Genomic DNA, 24,276 nt, shown 5'->3' on the forward strand with positions numbered 1-24,276 from the left:
GATGTTCCCACTATTTAGAAGAGTCGAGGATTCAAGAAAAGTCCTTCATTGACTAGCTCATTCTCTCTCAATACTGTGTTCCCTCATTAGGCACCACCAGGTAGTGAGTTGTGGCTAATTAGGATTGCACAGCACAGTAATTAAACTCGCTTCAGGAACAGAACTCTGATAACAGAAGAACAGACCATTCAACATACCCTACAAGATTTTCATTGGCATAGAGAATGATTTATTAAGATAATGAATACATCTGTTAACTTCCACTTCTGTGTATAGAGACAATACACTAAAGTAGAGGAGCCTAGCATTATTGTACAGGAGAATCACTTTCTTTCCCCCCTCCCCTTGCTGAAATTCCCAGCAAATCATAAAAGCACTACTTGAAAACTTACTATTTACTGTATATAAACCTATGAATTGAAGTGACACAAGCAAAATCATTACCAGATACACACTGAGCACATCGTCTCTAATTTAGCTATTGTAGGCTTTTTTTCTCCCTTGTATAAGTCTAAGAAATAGTCTCTCATAAATCCCTTCTAGTTTTGCTTATCTGAGGCATTCTCTGTTTAAAGAGGGATTCGCAAAAACATTTAGAGCTTTCTTCTGGTCACTAGGTTGGGTCACAGTTGGTAGCAATGGTGGAAACCAAGAGACATGGAAAGGGGAGGTATTAAGCTGAAGCCACAATGTCATATGGTACAGCAGAGATTAAAATGAATGAAAAGTGAAAGTAGAGGGAGTCAGAGAAAGAGAGATAAACGGGACTGGAAGAGTCACCAGGAGAGGGAAGAAGGGATTTTTTTTTTCTTTCCCTGAAATGGCAACTACTAGAGCTGCTTAGAACACTAAAGCATTTGTTGTTTCCTAAACAGCAACCAGAGCCTTCCAGTTACAGGAGGCCTGGCTGTCTCAGCCAGTTCCCAAGTTTCCTCCCTTTACTGTGTAGGCACCCCTACAAAAAGACCCACAACAAGTAAAGCTATTTTTTAGTGACAGGAGGTCTTTTTGCTCTGATTTGGTGCAATCTATGATTTGTTGGAATCTATGAAATTTGGTACATTGTAAATATATGAGAGGAGATTATTTAATTGAATAAAGTAAAAAAAAAAAAAAGCTTCCTATTTTTCCAATACCTGAGATATCTGTCACTATAGATTTGATCATTTGATCACTTACTTTGTACCAAATTGTTTCTGGGAGGTAGAGGAAGGCTCAATAAACAGTGCCCCTCTCTTTTACTTGTCTAAGTCAACTTAGAAATAAGACGATACCATCAACATAAAATGGTTAAATCATCACTCTAATTTCTGGTAAGCGTGATGAAACACATGGCTTTTATTCATGAACAAACAGAACTCTTCTTATTGAAACTTAGGTTAAGACATGCCCACCAACTCACAGAAAGCACTGGGTCATCCCAGGCTCCCCCGCTGGCAGCCTGTCTTTATAGAGCAGAATGAACACTCTTTGTTGGAAGTCTGCACCCAAGGACATGAAAAGAGTGTGGGTTCAGGCTCATTATTCCCAGCTGGCTAATTAAGTCACCTCTTCTCTACCAGGAAAGACCTAGAGTGTTAGACTAGTTAATGGAGAGGCCTCCTCCACATGGAATAAAACATCAAGAGTGGAGAAGAGTTGTTGTCCCTAACCATAAGCTGAGTACTGTATCTTATTTAATTACAGAACAAAATAATCAATATTCATTAAGTTTCTACTATGTACCATTCACTGTTTTATGTGCCAGGGACACAGAACTAAGTAAAAGAGAGTTAAATCTCAGTAGACTGGGCAGTTTACATTAGCGTACTGTGCAGCCCCTCTTCCTCACCTCATCCAATTCCAGCCCTATCAAATTCTGTCTTTATTTAAAATTGTGATATTTTATTCATCACAGATTTTTCCCCACTAATTTCAAAAATTTTGGATATTGCATTAAAGTATTATTCATCTTGATTACTGAGCCTTTTGGCTCCCCCTTAAATTTTAAACCTGAGGTGGATGCCTCACCCTAGACCCAACCTTGGTTTTAAAATAAATGTGTAAATAAATAAACAGCCTAAAAAATTAAATGATTCAATAAATTATCAGATAGTAATGTGTACTAAGTTGGGAAACAGGATGTGTGATAGCAAGTGATTGGGTGGGTAATGTGAATGGTCAGGGAAAACCTAAGGAGATGATACTTAAGCTCAGACCTGAATGCAATGAAAGAACCGGCCATGTGACAGTTTGGAGAAAAGCTTGTGACAAGTACTCAAGGTGGAAATGAACCTGGAATTGGCAAGGAACAAACGCACACAAAGGATTGATATGACTTAAATGTCAAGGACCAATAAGTGAGTAGTACTTGCTTTGGACAGAGTATCAGGAAGGGTTCAAATTTTGTTGTGAAGATAAAGGGGAACCGGTTCCAGCACTACTTTAGAAAGAAAGTTGATTGGACTTGATGAATTAATAAGAAGGACGAGGTAAGGAAGGAATCAGGGGTGATTTCAGGTGGCTTGAGTAACTTGGTGGATGGGGATATCGTTTACTGAAATGGAATAGGTCGGGGAATGAGCAGTTTAGGAGGTGAGTATGTAGTCAAATTTTCAATTTCGGGTATGTTGGGTTTGAGATAGATGCCAATTAATTACATGCTGGGTAAAGAACTGGCCTGAAATGAAGGAGGGGAGGGAGGGCAGGGCTGAAGATAGAGATTTGGGCATCATCAGTGCCTTGATAGAATTTATAGCATGATAATTGACAGAATAACCTAGACAGAGCACATAGGTGAAGAAGAGTAGGAGGCTGGAAATGAAGCCTTGGGAGCAGCTGTTGAAATTGGAGAAAGCGTGGAGACAAAGGAAGAATGGATGTGTCCTTGAAGGCAAAAGTAGCATGTCTTAAAAATGAGATAAGGAACTGCATCCTGACCTACTGAGAAGTCGACCAAAAAAAAAATCAGGGCAGGTAAGCAGCAAACAGTATGAGTAACATGGTAGTCACTGGTGACTCGACAAGGCAACCTTGTTTGGTGTGAAGGGCACAAAAGCCTGATAGGGTAGGTTGAAGAGAGTAGAAAGTATGGTTGTCTAAACAGTTGCTTCTTTATGAAGAAACCAAGGCTCAAAATGGTTAACTATCTCATCCAAGGTCAACGCTAATGGGGTCAGATCTTGGACCCAGAGGCCAAGAAATAATTTGCTACAGGAAAGTGCACGCTTTGCAAGAATTTATCCACCTCTCTTCCAAACTGTAAAAACCAATGTTGCCCTCAAAAGAGCGCTCGACTTAAAACTCTCTTTCACGATACCACTTTCATTTTAAAGAGAAAAACCAGGGGGCCGAGATTGAGAGAGTGAGAAGAAGCGAAACCTCGGTATTTTCAGCGGGGAGGGAAGCACCGCCCCTTTTCCGAGGCCGGAGCCCGGCGCAGCCCACTGCGGCTGCGCAGGCCAGGGAGGGGCGGGGCGAAAGCGCGCGAACTGGGGGCGGACGCGGAAGGGGCTGCGGTGCTGGGGCCGGACCCGAACCTGAGCCGGGGCGGGGCGGGCTGCGAGTGTGAACGGTACGCGAGTGGCAAGTGCGGGGTCCCGAGGGCGGCGGCGGCTGTCTGTGACCTGAGGGGAGGAGACGCTGTGGCAGAGATGCTGGAGACCCTGCGCGAGCGGCTGCTGAGCGTGCAGCAGGATTTTACCTCCGGGTGGGTATATGGTGGGGACGGAAAGGGAGCCAGGGGGCTGGGCCGAGGAGCTGGGCATCCGCCCGGGACGCCGCCTCCCTGTCCTCCCCGCACCCGGGACGTTCCTTTCCCGCGCCTCCCGCCCTGCGCAGGAAAGTAACGAACTTTCCGGCGTTGGCTTGGCGGCACAAAGTAACTTAGGTTCCAACAGGCTGGCTCTGACTTGCACCCCGGTGGCCAGGGGCGGTCGGGAACGCCGCGGCGTGAGCTAGGAATTCGCAGGACATCCTGGCAGCATCAGCCGGCGGAAGAGGGGAGTCACATGAGGGAGCGCGCCTCCCGGCGAGACTGTGACCCCGCGCCCCTCGGCGCCCTCGAACCCCTCCGAGACACCTGTCGGCTTGGGCCTCTGTGCTGTTGCGGCCCGAACTAGGGTGGGCCCGCCGCCCCGTCCCCAGGCCGAAAGTCACAGGCGCTGCAGCTTTTCCCTGGTCACAGCGGAGCCGTCTGCGTCCTGGGTCAGCTCGCTCCGTTGCCCTTGGCAAGGCTTGACGCCTCTTCCTCTTTTGCTTTCTCTACGTTTGCCCGGGTTTCACGCCTCTTCGAAGAAACTCTTGGGCAAGAGAAACAACAGAACTACAGAAATACTGTTAATGCCTAGTGGTTAAGAGCAAAGACCTAGCGATTCTCAAATGTTGCTTATAATCACCTGGGCACCTTTAACAATGCAGCCAGTACCAATTAACTCAGACCGGGGATGGAGTTTTAAAGATCTCCCGCCCCCAGGGATTCCAGTGTGCAGCAAAGTCCGGAATCACAAGTTCTCTACCACTTGAGCTAACGCATTGCTCCAAGTTACTCGAATTGCTGTGCCTCAGTTTCCACGGTTGTACAACGGGGATAAAGATGGTACTTATCTCAGGGTTATTGTGAAGATTCATGAATTACCACGTAAAATATGCAGTAAGCACTGTTAATACTTAATTCATTTTAATTTTTCCATTGAGAAAAGGTGTCACCTTTATAAAGGATCTGTCTGTCATCTTTAGCTCACAGATTCCTTGGAGAATGCTCTAAATATGAGTATCTCAAAAATACTGTTTTAAATTCCTAATGAAAAAATTATTAGCTAAAATTTTATCTTATTGGACAAAAATGTTTGTATTATTTGCCTTTGGGGTGCTAAGTAGTAACAACCTGGAAAATAGGCACTTTATATAGCATTTTTTGATAGTTATGGTTTAGTGTTCTTAAGAATATTAATTATAGATGTTCTAGGAGTCATTCATGGTGTGCTTACACATTTGCATTTTTCTCCTTGAAATTCAAATACTAACTTTCAGAGTGTATATTATTGAAAGATTTTGGTATGATGCCGGAATGGTCTACTGGTAGCATGAACATTGTCATAGATAAACCCATCTGGTACACCCCTGTTATCATCACTTAAAAGAATTCCTTGATGACATAACAGTCATCAAGTCATCAACAAATGTAACTCTCTAGGTGATGTGGTTGCCACAGAACCCATTCATGCAGCAGACCTTTGCTTAAGGTTAAACTTACCTGTGGATGTGGGCTCTGAGACCCAAACCATCCTGGGAGAGCTGGATAACTTGAGTTTAGGGAGAGGGTTGAGGGGATCTGATTAGAAGAACCCCATGGAAACTGACTTCTTCAAAGATACCATAGACTGGGGTCAGTTTGGGATTTAGACATCCTGAGAGGGCTTTCATTCCACTTAGGCCTTTTGCTGGCTTTCTCTTTGTAGGGGTCACTCTCAGCTGACAAACCACTGGACTGCCACTGTGTACTGTTAGCCCATGACCTGGCAGAGAAATAACTCTGAGTGATGTCTCTCTGCCACTTGACTGGAAACTCTAAACCCTGATGTTCACTTTTGTCAGATCCTCAAATTCCTATGTGATTCATACCAAGAAAAACCCACTTAATTTATTTTAGTGAATTAAATATTTAGCTTGAGGTTAATCTATTTTACACAAATATTTTGCCTTGTTGAGAAAAGATGTGATTGAACACAGCACGAGTGTATGTTGCATGAATACACCGGGGGATTCAAAGATGAAAGTGACATGGTCCTCGCTTCCTAAAACTATCAAATTAGACCTGGCATTCCTTTCGAACACTTGGTGTTGATGCTATAAAAGCTAGAGCAGGTCAAATAATTGGAAACTTCAAGTGTTCAGGTTGCTGCAGGATATCAATAAGTAGAAGGAAGGCCTGGTGCTTTTCTGAGCTGCTTCAGTATGGCTAGTGTGGCTTTATAGTCACCAAAAGCACCATCCTCTCCTCAGTGTTCATTTTCAGTTTCTGAAAATTCATATAACTGGAGCTTAAATGTAGGAAAATTAAATTTTTAAATAAAAATAAAATAAGATTATTCTTTATCGGTCACAAAAAGGAATGTCACAGTAGTGATTTAAAAAGCATGTCCGATGAACACACTGAATTTCTTCTACCTTCCGTTCAAACTTAGGAAGAATGCAACTTAAGATCAGTTAAGGGCAGGAAGCCAAGCAAGGTCAGGCCTGATTAGTACTTGGATGGGAGACTACCTAGGAAGACCAGGTGCTGTAGGTGTAAAAAAATAAAATAAAATAAGGGATTGTAAGCTGACAAGGTCCTTGCAATCTGTGAGGTCAACCAAGGGTTGCCTCGCCTAAAAAAAAAGATCAGTTAAGGGCAGTGTAGAGATTGCCGATGGCCTGTGAGGGACTATAGGTTGCCCATGGACTTGTGGCCTTTTTTATAAATTTTTATTTATAACAGTTATGTGAAAACTAAAATAAACTTAGAAATTCTGTCCCTTTCTTTCTGATGTAAATGGGAGGCCAGTGGGCCAAAGGGCCACAGAATTGGCTCTGGGCCTCATTCTTCCCTTACTTGAGTCCTGATTGGATTTAACTCAGAACTCTTGGAGCCTTTTGGAGAGTTCCCATAGAACATTCGCTCTGAAGGAAACTTTTGGATATACTGAAGCACACACTTCACGTCCACTCTGGCCTTTGATTTTTACCTTTTGAGCAGTTATAACCCAAAGTTTCAGGATTGAAGTATTCAGGCATGCAAAACCCTTCAGAGAACTGAAAATTAGATTTACTGAAGGTTTACAGTTGCCTGTCACCTGATGGCATTTCCTGTTTGTAATGCTCTGGGTTCTTGTGGATGGAGATAGAAAACGTGTTATTACTACTAGTTGCAACCAAGACTGGGTGTTTCTCCCTCAGCGCCACCTCTGCACCATCTCCCCACCATAGCACCTCAACCTCCACCCTTGCCCGGTATGCTCATTCTCTTCTCCCTATAGTATGGAAACCTGCTCAAAAGGGAGGATCTAATAATCTCATTTGCACTATGGTAAAACGGTGACGTTTTGCCTGACATCTCTCTTCCAGGACTATTCATCTTTTTAATAAACAGAAAAGTATCTCAGTATTCAACTTGATTTAGTAAATATTTGCTGAATTCCTACCAAGTGCCAGACACTAGGCTAGACATTCAAACTGTTTTTTTATAGATGCTTTTTTCATTTTATCTTTTAAAAAAGATTTTAGTCCGCATGGCTCAGTTTTGCATAGTCTTTGCTAAGCAGTGTCTCTATATTGGGCTATATCCTGAGTCTACAAAGTTGTCTAAAAGGTTTCTCCCCCTGGATGCCCTAGATTGGTGGTGATGTAAAGCAAAGAAGAAGGAACTGAATGTTAAAGATACAAGTGAAGTGGTATGTGAACCCAGTGTAAAAAGTCATTAATTCAGCTACCTTTACAGAAGGCTTCAAAGAGAAGGTGGCTTCTAAACTAATCCTTGATGAATGAAGAGGGACTGTGATAGATTTGGGGAAGGGCATTTTAGAGATGGAAGCAGGTATGGGAGATGAAGCTGAAAAGGAAGTTTAGTGACTGATAATAGAGGATCTTGAATGCTTTGCTAAGTTAATTAATTTATCAAATATTGATTGACTGCTTTATCTGTGATAGGCACTATTCTAGTAGCTAGGGATATAGCAGAAAACATACCAGACAGCAAATAATATCCCTGCATTCATTCTAGTGGCAGGAGGCAGAGTTTCTAGAAGGTCATAAGCACTGCCACTAAAAATAAAACAGTTTAAGGGGATTGGGTTGCTACTTTATATAGGATGGGCCTGTCTTATTTTTAGGTTGAATCTTTAAAGGTTTTGTGGAGGTTAGCAGCCTGAGCCTATCTGGATTTCTGGAAGGATAATTTTGGAGGCAGTGTGATGGGAGGACTAGAGATGGAGAACAGGGAGATTATTTAGGAGGCTATAATTATGGACCAGGTGAGAGGATATGGCAGTGCTGGTAGAAATTTAAAGGAAGGAATGATGTGACAGGCACTGGTCAAATTGTAAACAGTAAGATGTAGAAAGTGATAAAGGTGAAGAAATTAAAGATGTTAATTTTGGATATTCTTAGATAAATGATAGCATTTACTATCATGAAAAAATTTAAGAATGGCCGACAGTGAATTTGTTGTGAGGTAACTTAACAGCTTGTCATCCGAGAGGCAGTTGGAAATTTAAGAAACACTCAGGAGATGGGTCAGAACTCAAACGGTGTGTTTGAGGTTAATTAGGATATAGTCTAATTCCTCTCTCTTTTCTGAGTTTGTGCAGCTTTTGTGTGAATCTCTTAGGCTTCAGAACTTAGGGGGTCATATGTATTTTTAAACGTGGTTGATGCTTTTGTGTTTGCCTGATCTTTTTTTAAAAAAAGAAAAATGTGATAAACATTAATGGGAAAATATAATCGATTGGATATGTTGTAACAGAATTTAAAGTCAGAATAATGGAGACGTGAGCAAGGTTAAAGGAATTGAACCTTAATGACAAAATATGCTAATTAATATCTTTTGTGGTGTTTTAAAGCAATCATCTTCACCTTTCATAAAAGCTGATGAGGTTAGATGAGTAGGAAATTGAGCTGCAAATAAATAGAATGCCATCAAGGTCAGCTCATGCAGTTGAAATCAGCTGGAGAAAGCACATTTTGTGTTCATCAGTCATTGTAGTGCTCCATATAGCATTCTGTTTATCTACTTCTTTTTCAACTTTTTATCTAAGCTGTCTTGCTAATCATTTCCATCTCTTAGTAAGATGCCTCCTTTTTAGTATTTTCTACAAAGCTTGAAGAAATGTACTGGTGTCAGATTAAGCCTTTGGAACAATCTAAAAATAAATTATTGAAGTCATGTTATTTGAGGTTTAGTGCTCTGAACTCAAAAGTGTGCATTAGTTGCTTTTGGTAGAAAATGATTGTCAGGTGGCTCACTTAAGTATATCAATATACTCACACAGCAGCACTTGATGTCTTCCTTGTGGTGAGATGTATATGGTATTAGGAAGAAGATTGGGAACAGTAGAGAAGCCTTTTATAGGAACTGGTGCATTGAGGAAACTACATTATTTCACCTTTGCCCAGTAAGTTAGTTTCTTACTGTTCTTGATGGTGATACTTTTTATTATACCTTTCATTTGAATTAGCCCTATAGTTTACAGAGTGCTGCTAAAGTCATATTTGGAATTTTATTTATTTCTTGTAGCAAATCATTATGGTCAGTATAATACTACCATTTTATGTTTGAGGAAACTGAGGTGTTACACCTAGATGAGTATTTCCTTCTCAGTGTGCCATGACATTGTGAGACATTAACTAGACTTTATTAGTGGATTGTTTCCAACACAGGATCACAGTGAGAAACTTAAGTAGATTTATCCCAAAATAAAAATGGTAAGCTATTTTCAGTTGAATTCTGGCTTTGAGGTTGTATTTCAGAAAGGACCTTTTTGCTTTTCTTGTTACTTGTTAAATATATCTGACTTTATATTTTTCTCAACTTAAAATAAGAATCATTTTAACCCTTTTTTTCCTCCTGAACTTTCTTGACTATTTCCCATTTCCTTCTAGCTACTTTGTTTTCTCTTATACTTTCTGTTTTGAATTTTGACACTTTGACGATTTATATGGGAAAGGTGTGATGAGAAAAGGTGAATATATAAAAGACTTTTTGTTAAAAATTTTTTTTTACAAAGTTTCAAACACAAAAATAGGATAACACTGAATGCCATTTATTGTTCATATTCAACAATTGTCAACTATTGCCACATTTGCTTTGTCTCTCCCTTTTTTATAAAGTAAATCTCAGATTTGTATATCTCTCATGCATCAGTTTACATCTCTAAAAAAAGTACGTATTACATAAATGCAATGCCAGCATTACATCTAACAAAATTAACACTAATTCTTTGATATTATCGGTTATCCAGTTCATAATCAGATTTCCTGGTTCTTAAAATGTCTTTTTACAGTTAATTTGTTCAAATCCAGATCAGATAAGTTCCACATATTACATTTGGTTAAAGACCAATTTTTAAAGCCAATGGTTGTTAAGGAGCCACAAGCTCTCACTGACCCTTTCCACAATTTTATTTTCTGCTCCCTGTAATATTCCTTCTTTCTCTATTTCAACTAATTTTTTTCTTTTTGGAGGGGGTGGGTTACGGAGAACTCCCAAGTCAATAAAATTACAATTGAGAAATTAAAATTTTATTTTTAAAGCAATCTTTATTTAATTCTAGCAAATATTACATAGTAATCCAAAGTTCAGCACTTTTAAAGATGTCTAAAACGTTAACATTAAAAAAATAAATAAATAAAACGTTAACATGACTGGGATTAATGGTCAACATTATACAATAAATTGAACAATAACGCAATATAAGCATTTTATGAAAGTACTAATAAAGAAAAGATATGAAATTCAATCTCAATTACTTTAATAAATTAATATGGTAATATTCAGTTTTTAGGAATTGATTTGCATTTAATATGACCAAAAGTAAAAGAAATAGCAATGGCAGTGATGATTCTCATTTCTAAATGCAATATTCCAGACTTGTGGTTTATTCTCTCTTTTATTACGGGTGTAGGTATATTTAGTGAGACCTTTTATTTTGTATTGCCAAAGTAGCCAGTCTGCTTAACCTTTTTCCTCCCAACATTCTTATGTTTTTACCTAACAGACTTGCACTACTTTATTTTTATTAAAGTATACTTGTTATACAATATTATTAGTGTCAGATGTACAACATAGTGATTCGACATTTATATATCTTATGACGTGCTCACCACACTAAGTCTAGTAATCATCTGTCACTGTGCAGAGTTATCACACTATTAGTGACTGTATTCCCCGTCAGTTTTTTCACCCACTCCCAATCCCCTCTGGCAATCACTAGTTTATTCTTTGTTTCCGAGTCTGCTTTGTTTCTTTTTATTTCTTCATTTTGAATTTTTTAAATTCCACATATAAGTGAAATCATGCAGTATTTGTCTTTTTTGTCTGACTTATTTCTGATAGGTTATTTTAGAAATAAATATTTGAAATACCAATCTAGAGATTTCCAAGGTCATATAAGGTGGTCCAAAGAGGATCTTAGCTCCCTTTCAATATAACATCCAACCATATGGAATTGTCCCGAATCACTAAAAATAATAAATCATTTTTACTACAGTGCATTGTCGTGTATGACTATCTAGGATAATTCTACCTGGAATGTCACAACTGAGTGCCTTTGTCAAACTTTGGAGTGGAAATGGTAGAGCATGGCTAGCAAAGTCCCTTTCGCTACTTTTCACTTAATCTACTTTAACTAGATTTACTAGTTTCCAAGGTAAACTTGGAAATTTATATTGTTCCTCTAGGATAGGGTAGACTTTTGAAGTATAATTCCCTGGAATCATGTGGAGATACATACATTACTTTTGTATTAAAGAGATTGCAGAATCTTTTTAACATTGTAGAGAAATCAGTCTCATAGATCTTTTAATTAAAAAAAATAATAATGTATGAAATTGGCATTCCAGTTTGTTAAAAATAGTCTTTCAATCAGAAGTTCCCTCTGGTACTTAACCAGGAGTATTGACCAGAAAGATGGAATCCTGTTGTCAGAATTTGAACGCCTGCCATAGTATCTGCTTTATAAAATGTGCTGCTTAGATATCTTTAAACCTGTCAAGTTTATCTATGTGCACCATTTCTTTTTCTAATGATACCAGATAAATGAGATTTCTCTAGTCTGATCACATTTAGGAATTGTTTTTAAAAAAGGGATTTGGGACAAGAAAAAATATAAAAATATTTGCTACAAATTTTCCATTTGTGGTGAGTATATATTTGTCCTTTATATTGCATATGATATTTGCTAAAAATTTTTCATTCGTGGTATCTGACACATACTAAACACTATCTGTTTTTTACAAATAGCTGTCATCTGTACAGGTGCTTAATTATTGCTTAAAAAATTAGCCTATTTGACCCAAAATGTGAACAGCTGTGAAATTTATGGTTGAAAAAATCTCTTGAGCTGTAAGAATATAATATTTTATACTTGTTGATTATAGGCTGAAGACTTTAAGTGACAAGTCAAGAGAAGCTAAAGTAAAAAGCAAACCAAGGTAAGCTTGTGCTAAGATTTTATTTACTACGACTTAAATTTTGTACAACTTGGTTGTAATCTCGATAGTATAATTAATGGGTTTTACATGCGTTGAGTGCATCTAACTACAAACAATTACTTAATTGTAAGTTTTGTAACACTGGAAAATTTTTTGATAAAATTATAAAATGGTTGAAAACACGGTGAAGTGTAATTGCTTTACTCTGACAATGGCTATTGTTTGATCACAGTCATTTTTATTTGTATATTAAGAGCAAAGTAAAATTCCTGCTTTGTTAAGAAGCAAATTAATAATGGGACAGTACTTTGTCAGCAAGCCTCTTTAGCCACGTTACCTTTTTTATATGAAAACACTGGTGTTGTATAATTTTTTCATTTTTTAATAGAGTAAAGCATATGATAAAATTTCATTTTCAACCTAGAGGTGATGAGCTTTTTAAAAAAAATGCTTATTATTTAGCATTACATTAAAGTATTTATTATGTGCTAAAAATCTATAGGGCAAAGCGATGGTTGTTAGTATTTTACAGTTATTAACTGAAATAAAGCAGTATGTTTCTCTAAAAGTTTAAATGGTCATTAGTGATTTAAAATAGTAAACATTACAATTGAAAGTGTCACAATTCTTGTATATAATTTTTTTGTTAAGTTGGCATAAATGAGAAACAATTTTAATAAAATAAGTTTCTTTTGGCAGGACTGTTTCGTATTTGCCAAAATACTCTGCTGGACTAGAATTACTTAGCAGGTAAATGTTTTCATTTAAATAAAGTTATCCTTCTAACTATAGTCTAAAACTATTTTGTAATTTTATAGATAGAAACCTTAAATCAACTAAATTTTATCTGAATATGATTGGAATTATTTATTTCTGAGGGGCTTTTACTTTTCACTGATTAATACAAAGTCCATTCAGACTGAGTAGATTGATCAACATATTTCTAGTCAATACTTTATTGTGTGTATTTATTATGCTTTTGGTTTCTTTGTGTCAAGAAAATGGATTCCTATTTTGAGTCCTCAATAATTTTCTTACTTTGGTTCTTAATTTTATATCAGTTTTTCTCCAATTTATTTCTGTCGACATGGAGATTAATATTAAAACACATGGTTTTCTTAGATATAATATCAAAAGCATAAGTAAGAAAGGAAAAAAATAGATTAATTGGACTTTATATAAATTAAAAACTTTTTTACTTCAAAGAACACAAGAAAGGGAAACAACAGTCCACAGAATGGGAGAAAATATTTGCAAATTGTATATCTGATGAGGGACTCGTTTCTAGCGTATATAAAGAACTTTTATAACTCAAAAATAAAAAGACAACCCAATGAAGAATTAGGCAAAGGATCTGACATTTGCCTAAGGATGATATAGAAATGACCAGTAAGCACATGAAAAGATGCTCAACATCATTAGTCATCAGGGAAATGCAAATCAAAACCATAACGAAATACCACTTCACACTCACTAGCATGGCTATAATCAGAAAGATAGACAATAACAAATGTTATCCAGGATGCTGGTGGGAATGTAAAATGGTGCAACCACTGTGGAAAACAGTTTGGTAGTTTCTCAAAAAATTAAACAGAATTATCTTATGACCTAGCAATTTCACACCAACAGAATTAAAAACTTATGTCTACATAAAAACTTGTGCATAAGTGTGCATAGCAGTATTATTCATAAAGCAGTATTATTTAGAATAGCCAAAAAGTAGAAGCAGCACAAATATTCATCAACTGATAAATGGATAAACAAAGTGTGATATATTCATTCAGTGGAATATTATTCATCCGCAAAAAAAGAATGAAGTACTGATACATGCTGAAATGTGAACGGAACATAAATATGCTAAGTGAAAGGAAGAAACCCAACATAAAAGGCCACATATGTATGATTCCATTTATATGAAATGTCCAGAATAGGTGAATCCATGGAGACAGAAGTAGATGTACTAAAAACTCTACTGAATTATATATACACTTTAAGAGGGTGAATTTTATGGTATGTGAATTACTTCAGTAAAGCTGTTAGAAAAATAAGTACATAATTTAAGTATACTGTTATATGCAGTTCTGTACTTATTGTGTCATCTGACAGATGTGTGGTTAAGATGTGTGCAGTAGAAGATAATGGTTCTTTTCCTTATCTGCATTTATTATGACACAATGATCTGCACCCATATTTTGCTTTCTCTTCCAGTTCTTTATTGGGTTTCTTTTTATGGTTGCTAAATCTAGAAATTTTTTCTTCTCTAAAATTAAAAGTGCTTAATTTAATATTAATTTCCTACTTGGCTTTGTTGAGTGAAGAACATAAGTGAACATGAAAAGAGGTGTAGTAAAAATTAATCAGAGGTGTACTGTTTACTATTTACATTTTATCTTTTTTTTGAATTTAGTTTAGTTGAAAACTATTGAAAACTTTATTTTAGAGGTGTAGACTTTTGTGTGTGGTATTTTCTGGGATGGTGTACATTTTGGGACTTAATATGAAAAATTTACAGTTATAGGAAGATGTCTAACGTGTCCATTCACTGCACTGAGACACAGTCTTTTAGAACTAATATTGGGTGGAAGAAAGACCATTTTAAATAGTAGATATCTAAATCATAATTTTTTAATTGTTAAAAATGTGATAAAATACACATAACAAAATTTATCATCTTAACCATTTTTAAGTGTACAGTTCAGTAGTATTAAGTGCATTCACATTGTCGTGCAGCCAATCTCCAAAATTCTTTTCATCTTGCAAAACTGAAACCACACATTAAACAACTCCCCATTGACCCTTGGCCCTGCCTCAGGCCTTCAGTCTACTTTCTTTTTCTATAAATTTGACTAGTACTCTAGATACTATTTATGAATAAGTGGAATCATACAGTATTCGTCTTTGTGACTGGCTTATTTCACTTAGCATAATGTTTTCAAAGTTCATCCATGCTGAAGTATAGCATATGTCAGATTTTTTTTCTTTCTACGGTTGAATAATATTCCACTGTAAGTATACAGTCACGTGCTGCATAACAATGTTTCAGTCAATGACAGACCACACATATGGTGGTCCCATAAGATTATCATGGAGCTGAATTTCTTGTAGGAAATGGAAGGATATATGGTTTGGGAGAATTTTTTTCTATTCTCTTACGGGAGCAGTATTTGTGGGGCTTGGCAATAGATTTCCTCTCATTCATAGCACCTCAATTTTGAGTGCACAGATTACATTTCAATCAGTCAACTACCTACCTGTTTCAGCACAGAGGAGCCTGTCCCCCCAGCACTACATATTTTGAAGATGCTACAGCCCTTCCAGATTTAGTATGATGGTCTTAGGAGTACATTGCTGTAAATTCTTTGTTGAGGACCTAAAATCCTATATAAGGGCACAGGTCCACAGGAGCTACATTAAAAAGTACAGGAATATCTTGTTATATTGCACTTCATAGATGTTGCATTTCATACTAACTGAGGGCAAGACCCTCCACCAAAAAAAGGTTATAGCTCGCTTTACTGCAATGGCCTGGAACTGAATCCACAGTATCCCTAAAGTATGCCTGTATTGAGTACCACTAACACTTTAGTGAAAGCTTTCTGTACTGTACTGTACTGTAGAGTCAGTCTGTTCCTGTACTTCAGAAATAATTTCAGATTGTAACAATATAAAGCAAATACAAGTTTTATTTCTTTCATCAATTCAATGCCAGAGAGCACCCTTCGTGCCAGATAAAATAAAAAATCTGGTTTCATTGATTTTTGTTTGTTGTTTTTTAATTCTCTACTTTATTTCTGCTGTAATCTTTAAGATTTTTTTCTTCCAGCTTTAGATTCAGTTTGTTCTATTTCTAGTTCCCTAAGTTGTGAAGTTAGGATTGATTTGAAATCTTTTCTTTTTTGATATAAGCATACATAGCTATAAATTTCCCTCTTAGCCCTGTTTTTGCTGTACCCCATAATTTTCAGTATGTTGTGATTTCATTTTCATTCATCTCTTAATATTTTCTGATTTCCCTTCTGATTTCTTCTTTGACCCATTAGTTTTTTAAGAATGTGTCGTTTAATTTACACAGATTTTTGAATTTTCCAATTTTCTATTTGTTATTGATTTCTAATTCCATTGTAGACAGAGAAGATACTTTGTATGATATCTCTTTAAAAAAATATACACTTTATCTTTTTAGAGCAGTCTTAGGTACACAGCAAAACTGATGGAAGGTTCAGAGATTTCTCATAACCACCTTTAAAATTTATTGAGGCTTAATTTGTGGCCTAACACATGGTTTTTCCTTGAGAAAGTCCCATATGCACTTGAGAAGAATATGTATTCTGTTGCTGGATAGAGTATTCTGTATATGTCTGTTATATCTGGTTGATTTATTATATTGTTTAGGTTCTCTCTTCTGTCTGGTCATTTTATCCATTATCAAGAGTGAGGTATTGAAGTCTCCATTATTAGAGAAAGTTTATTTCTCCTTTCTGTTTTGCCAATTATTGCTTCATGTATTTTGAGGATCGTGTACAATAATACAATTTTCAAAACCAGGACGTTAACATTGATAAAAAACAAGCATACCTTGGAGATATTGCAGGTACAGTTCCAGACCACCACGATAAAGCAAGTATCACAAAAAAAGCAAGTTGTAATTCTTTTGCTGGTGGAGGCAGTCTTGCCTTCAATTTGTAAAAACTGCAACATCTGTGAAGTTCAGGGAAACGAAGTGCAGTAAAACGAGGTCTGCCTGTAAACTACAGAACTTATTCAAATTTCATCAGTTATCCTACTAATGTCCTTGTTTCTGGACCAGGATCCAATGTGGGATCACGTGTTGTATTTAGTCACCATATCTCCTTCATCTCTTTTAATCTGACACAGTTCCTGAGTCTGTCTTTCATGACCTCAACACTTTTAAACCGTACTGGCCAGTTATTTTGCAAAATGTTTTTCAGTTTGGGTTTATCTGTTTTCTCATGACTAAATTCAAGTTAGTGCCTTTTTGGCAAAAATGCCAGAAGAGTAATGTTATGTCCTTCCAGTGTATCATATCAGTAGGCATGTGACGTTTATAGGTCTCATTACTGTTGATCACTTGGTTAAGAAAGTGTCTTCCGGGTTTCTCCACTCTTCAGACTGTTTTCTCCTTTATAATTAATGCATGTCTTGTGGGGAGATGCTTTGAGATTATGTAAATATCCTGTTTCTCTTTATAATTTTACCCACTGATTTTAGCATTCATGGGAATTCTTGCCTGAAATAATTATGATTGTGTTTATCAAATGGTGTTTTTCTATTTTTATCAGTTTTTCTATAATTATTAATTGGAATTCCACTGTAAGGAAGAGTTTTTTCCTTTTCCCCCATTTATTCAGTTATTTAAATAACTATGAACTTATGGAAGTTTATTTTATTCTTTGAGTTCTAACCCATTAGTACCATTATTTATTTTGTTGCTTAAATTCTCCCAGATTTGGCCATTGGAAGCTCCTTCAAGTTGACTTCTGTGTCCTTGTGACATATCTCCATTATTTTTTGTTAATACGTGGTTTTCATTTTGAATTTTTTTACTTAGGTATGAAGATACATGGGCTGCACTTCACAAAAGAGCCAAGGAGTGTGCGCGTGCTGGGGAGGTACAAAATTATCGGCTAATCTTACAGCTGCGAGAAAACATGACAAAATCCTTTTGCAATGTTAAATGCTAGTTTTTAAGAAATAAATTTGTAATTGTATTAAAATGTTTCGCAGAATATCCAAAATTGAATTTAGTTGATTATGAAACTCCCTAAATAAGGCACATTATCATATTATCTTAGTCAAGTAATTTAGTTAGTTAGGCTTAGAGAGTTTGTAACTTTTATTCTCAAATCACAAGTAAATGCTTGCTTTATCTTGATATAATGCTTTGATTTTGAGTCTGATGCCTTTCTAGTATATATAAATTATAAGATATAATTTCTTTTTACCCACTATTTAAGAATTTCTAATTATTTGAGCAAAAGCTTAACTTTGTTCACTCTACCTAAAATTATTAATTTGCTTAGCAAATAAATATAAAAATTTCAGAAGTAATCCTGAATTTACTTAGAAGAACAAATCATTTGCCAGCACTATGAATAACGTGTATAATGAATAAAAGTGACTTGTAATAAAAATTATTTGATACATGTACTTAAAGCTTTATTAGCCAAGATAGAATACTCTCTGCTATTGTTGCCAATGAAACTTTCTAAAAACACTTCTGTGATTCTGACTTTAATTTAGACTTACTTTCTTTCCCATTTACCTAAATTAGTGAAGCTGTAATAGTTGTATAGAACAGAGTTAATATGTATGAAATTTGGACATTAGTGTTTCTCTGAGAAATAACTGAAAAAGGGAGAATGTAGGTTTCTGGCAGTAAGACAGACTAGGTACTTTGAAAAGCCCTATGGCTACAAAACATCTAAATGCTGGATAGGTTTTTTTAAAAAAAATATTTTAATGTATTAAGCTCATAAAAATTAAAGGAGACCTTAAAAAGCAAAAAAAAAAAAAAAAGGAAAGGAAAAAGAAAAGAGAACTGAAATCAAGAGTGGTTAAATAAACCACAGAAGCTGAGGTCAAATACTAAAACAAAAGCTGTAGAAATTTGTGGGGACAGGAGATTCTGTCTATGGGGAACTGAATCTGAGACTCCTGCATAAAGCTCTTGGATCTTTATTTTTCTAGTTGAGATGTTTATTACTTTTTCTAATGATAGCAGTGAAAATCACTAGAACTGTACTTTTGTCCTTTTCAGATGATTGCCTTAAAATCATTCATTTTAAAATGATATAGGAGATAAAATTTAGTTTTAAAATTTAAAATAATTTAAATATTAAAGACAGAAACTGATTTTTGTCCATCACTAATGAGAAAAAAAGAGATCCAGTTTAATCAAGATCAGACTATTATAAATTTTAAGCACTTAACTAAGCTAAAAAATCAGAAGATTAATTACAACAGTTAGAGGTAGAGAATATAATTTGTGTATTTTCTAGGTTCATTATAGTGGTTATATAGCCAGAGAACCAACAGAAGTTCTCCGGTCCATTGTCAAATAATATAATTTGGGCAAGCACTCTTAACATCACTTTTATTTAATATGCACTACATGCACATGAAAAAGATAGGGAAAAAGTTTATGAATCCATGCATTAAAGACAAGGTAGACTGATACTATTGCCAGATACACTCTGAGTCAATTAGAGTGTTGCTCATAGTTCTTTATACTTAATGGTTTCCATGAAAATAAATGCAGAAGCAGAAGTGTATACATATCCCAAAGCATCTTCTTTATTTGGTTTCCTGTGCTTTCTTTGCATTCCATTTTTCTTTTGCCTTTTCTACTAGTGGTATTTACTGTCGATGTTCTGCTAAAGTCTTTAACAATTCCATAATGAAAGGTAGGTAATTATGCTTCTTTCTGATATGCTCAATCATATTTTTAAAAATTTTTATACTTCAAGAAGCATCTGATTTTTGGCAACCTCTGACTGAATACCACTTACCATATTACCCTGATCTGTATCCATGGGTTCCTCAGCAAGTTGTCTTTGTAACTCTGCTATCTTATGTTCATATATCATTTTTCTTTTGGACACCATGGCCATTAAGTGCAATTTCACCTTCACTTTACTTTTGTATTCTTTTTTCTGTGACTGGCCTTACTGCGATGATCCAGCCAGTTGTCTAGATTGCATGCACCTAAATCAGTCCTTCTCTTAGTCCATCTACTTCATATAGTCTTCAATTAACAGAAACATAACTGACGAAATGAAAAGCATCTTTTTCTTTTGCCGGTGTCTTTGCATCAAATTCAAACATTTGCTATTTGGTGAAACTGTTGTGTATTTGTTGAATCACCTGCGAATTGTTCAGTGCCAAACTTTTCATAGCTGCATCAAAACTTTGTGAAAATTCTTGATGGGTACAGTTTGGTAATGCACTTGATATGGCTTTAGTAGTACAAACATTAATTACCTGTTTGGCAAAAAATACTGATCACGTCTGGAGTTCTGAACCACAAACCCTGCTGATTCTTCTGGCTGCCACTTGGGAAAAAAAAAAAAATTAACCCATTAACTGGCTTTAGTTTTTCAAAGTTCTCAGGCTCTAAACTCCATATTTCTTTTACTTGAGCTCCCAGCAACCAATTTCTTTAATGAGCCCAATGAAGACCCCAGGGTTGCTTTCCATGAGGCACCACTCCCTGACGTTGACCACCATGGCCCTGGCCACATAATGCACCACCTTGGACTCTGAGTGCTCCTGGCACCTGCTACCACCGGTCACTGATCTTGGCATACCCACTGCTGAGTTCATCAACCCCATGTCCAAAGCTCTTGGATCTTTGAAGTGGCTATATCTCTCAGTGAAAGGTAATGCTAGGAAAAAAGAAAAGAAAAGCTACCTGTTGGTAAAGAAAGCAACAAAGAAACCTGTCTGTCTTCATGACAATTTGGAATAACATAGTCTTCTTTTTGTGTTTGCTACCATGGTCTTGGCCCGATGTGAGTGTGGGGCTCTAATTTATACTTCCTGCATGATCAAGGAACCAGTACATTAAGAAATGAAAGGGCCACAGATGCCTTTTTTTTTTTTGACACCCAACAGATATAAATTCTACATGGATAACTTTGTAAACCTAGGCTCCTCAAGATTCCTACACATTAATTTCTCACTACTCCCTTCAAAAAAAATTACAAACACAGAAATTTATTACCAAAAGTTTGAGAGTCATCAAAACCAAAAATAAGATTTAGATAGACTTTGGACTTTAGATATCACAGTATTGGACATAGACTATTAAGTAGGTATATACAAAGTTTTTTAAAGAGATAAAAAATGGATTAAAAATGAGTAAGGAACAAGACCCTATTATACATGACTTTAAAAAGTCATTAAAATTAAAAACCCAAAGAATGTGCTTAACAGCAATTATATGCATCTGAAGGAAAAATATAGTGAAGTAGAAGATAAAGTCAGTTACCCAGAAAGGATCTCTGAGAAAAAATGGAAAGTACGAAAGAGGAGTTAATAGAAAAAAAAAAAAAAAATAGAAGGTTTTTAGTTTGAACCAAGTGAGATTATCAGTATTGGACCAATTTTGATCTGTAAAATTATAGTTCCATATGGATCAGCTTAATATATCTAAAAAACTTTCTAGGAAGAGATAATGAGGGAAAGACAGTATAGGAAAAGACAAATGGCTAAGAACTTTTCAGAAATGAGATGTAAATTTTTAGATCCAAAAAGTATAAGCAAGCAAAAGAAATAATTATACCTGGATACCTCATATTGAAACTACAGAACATCGAAGTCAAGGAGAAGAGCTCAAAGCAACTAAAGAGAAAAGACAGATCACTTATAGTTTCACAGAAGATATCTCAAACTATTGTCAATAATGAGGGCAAAGTAAGACATTTTCAGAAAAAAGTAGTTTTCTATCAACAATCACATAATAAAGGAACTTCTAAAGAATGTGTATCCTTTCAGAATAAAGGAAAATGATTTTGGAAGGTAGGTCTGAGATATAAAAAGAAATAGTGAACAAAGAAAATGGTAAAATAAAGATTAAACAGTGACTGGGTATTATCAGTTATCTAATTTGTGGGATTGAAAATGATAAACCAGAAATACCCATTAACAATTCCAAGTTACCTGGAAGGCAGATTATTAGAGTTAAAGCATTCTAAAGTCCTTGCATTACTTAGGGAGAGTGGATCAATATCGATTAGCCTCAGATTTAAAGTTAAATATGGAGGGTAGAATTTCAAGGGTAACCAGTGAAAAATAGAAATAGCATCATCTCTCACTTAATTTCAATAATCGGTTTCTAAAAATCAGATGTAGTGTACAAACACTAACCAGGAAGCTATTAATGTTCTAAATTGGAAAAGTTACAAAATGTTACATGTCAACCCCAAACCTTCAGCCAACATCCTTAGATATATTTAAAGCTAGAGAAACACCTATATACATGGGTAGCAATCTGTTAGGATATAAAGTGCTTAAAACATAGTTTTCTCATTACCAAAATTTTGATATAGTTGTTAACAAAGTTAACAGTGCAGTAGTGTGGCCTCTCAACACTAGCAACACACAAAGCATGAAACTCCTTTATGGATGTATTTCTCTTATTGTCTTATGATTCTCATGTCCTAACAATTGTATTTGAAATGTAATCTCACATTGTTTTAAAATGCGTCTTGGGTTTAAATGTAGTTTTCCTATGTAAATATTAGCCAAAACTTTGTATTGATTGGTGTGTGTTCTGTGAATGTTGGATGATAAAAGGCATTCTGCCTCGGAGACATTCTGCGGTGTATAGTTGTGTTCGCAATGTATAAACAAGCAATGTATAAAAAAAACCAATATAACAGGCTTATTTCAGGATTAAAAGGCTGGTTTGACATTAGAAAATCTTTTAAATGCAATTGATCACGTTAACATATTCAGGGAGAAAAATACTGGATCATCAAATACAGAACATAGATTTGGTAAAATTAAGAATATATTCAGAATAAAACATTTTAGCAAGTTTTTAATTGAAGATAAGGTCTTTGTCCTGATATCTACCAAAACCTGCAGTATTTGACTTGCAGTGTATTGATCCTGTATTCAACCGCCTTGCTAAATCCACTTACTCTGATAATTTGTATACGGGGTTGGGAGTTCTTTCGTGTAGATATTAGGTTTTGTTTCGTCCCTTCTAATCCGTACAACTTTCACTTCTTCATGTCTTTTTATATGTCCAGTATAATGATGAGTAAAAGTAGTTGGAGGATTTGGTTCAAATTTTGGTTCTATCATACTTAAATATAAGAGGGAAAACGATACATATTTTAAAAAATAGTAGAAGACCTCAGAGTAAAGAAAGATTTCTTTAACAAGGCATAAAATCAACCATAAATAAAAATATAATTTTTATCAAAGCTTCTCTTCATCGAACAACACCATGAAAATGTTAAGCAATTTACAAAACAAAGGACAGGTGTTCAGAAAATATGAACAACTGCTACAAATCCATAAAAATAGGACAGTAACCCAATAGAAAAGCAAGCAAAAGATATAACCAGGCATTTTGTAGAAGAAAAAATATAGGAGTGGTCAGTAATCAAGGAAGTACAAATTAAAACCACAAATCTGTGCTCCTTAGATTATTGAAAATTTAAACCTTGAGTTTTCTGTGCAGTCACTTGCAGAACACTATTTCATTTTTCCCTTTGTAGGAACAGCTTGGAGGGAGTATAAATCCATTGGCACAGTCACATTAGAAAAAATGAGTTGGCATTAAGTGGAACTTGAACTTGCACGTACCTTTCAAACAGTTCCACTTCCTAGGGATATTTCCAGAGCATCACGTCCCAAGCTTCCCCTGATATTGGTATGACACACATTTCCTCTATAATATTGGCATGGTATCATCTGTTTACTATGTAATAAATAGATGAGGCTACTTGAAGCTACCTCTGAGGTGGCTAGGCCGGGGAGAATCTAGTTACCCTAAGTCCTTTGAGCCACTCTGAAAGATGAGATCAAGACTTTGGACACATCTGTAACTCACATATGAAACTTGTACATGTGCGCCAGGAGATTTGTAGCAGAATGTTGTAGCAGGTTCTGTTGAAATTTAGATAGTCCCAAAGTCCGTCTACAGAATAAATGATAATATTACTCATAAAATCAAATATCATACAGCAGTGAAAATTCATGAACTACTACTTCTACATTTATCAACATGGATGTATCATACAAACAACGTTGAATGAAGACTGTATGCTATAGAGCAGGGCTACCCGACCCCTGGTACCGGTCCGTGGCCTGTTAGGAACCAGGCTGCATGGCAGGAAGCGAGCAGTGGGTGGGTGAGCAAGCGAAGCTTCTTCTGTATTTGCAGCCGCTCCCCAGCACTAGCATCACTGCCTCAGCTCCACCTCAGATCACCAGGCTTTAGAGTCTCATAGGAGCGCTAGTCCCTGGTGCCAAAAAGGTTGGAGACCGCTGCAGAGGATCTTTAACAAAAATTATTCTTCTGATTATAAGAACTATTTCATGATAAAATATATAAGATCTGTTGTTGACTTTATG

The 24,276-nt window shown here is 36.0% G+C and overlaps 1 protein-coding gene and 1 pseudogene across 3 annotated transcripts in view; one reads left to right on the forward strand and one right to left on the reverse strand.

Annotated features, from left to right (window-relative positions):
- Positions 1 to 3,489: 3,489 nt before the first annotated feature.
- DTNBP1 (dystrobrevin binding protein 1) overlaps positions 3,490 to 24,276 on the forward strand; it is a 125,981-nt gene continuing 105,194 nt past the window's right edge. Inside the window, exons 1-4 of one of the 3 annotated variants that reach the window (XM_025044944.1) lie at positions 3,490 to 3,688; positions 12,112 to 12,165; positions 12,865 to 12,915; positions 17,735 to 17,795. In XM_025044944.1, the coding sequence (XP_024900712.1) occupies positions 3,633 to 3,688; positions 12,112 to 12,165; positions 12,865 to 12,915; positions 17,735 to 17,795 (222 nt within the window). In that variant the 5' untranslated portion in view covers positions 3,490 to 3,632. Of the gene's footprint in view, positions 3,689 to 12,111; positions 12,166 to 12,864; positions 12,916 to 17,734; positions 17,796 to 24,276 lie in introns of those variants that run through there. The other 2 variants (XM_006909251.3, XM_025044945.1) reach the window with 2 other exon arrangements.
- On the reverse strand, positions 17,805 to 24,142 carry LOC112477657 (annotated as a pseudogene).

Source organism: Pteropus alecto, unplaced genomic scaffold (genome assembly GCF_000325575.1).
Source record: "Pteropus alecto unplaced genomic scaffold, ASM32557v1 scaffold121, whole genome shotgun sequence".
In the NCBI taxonomy this organism is placed as follows: Eukaryota; Metazoa; Chordata; class Mammalia; order Chiroptera; family Pteropodidae; genus Pteropus; species Pteropus alecto.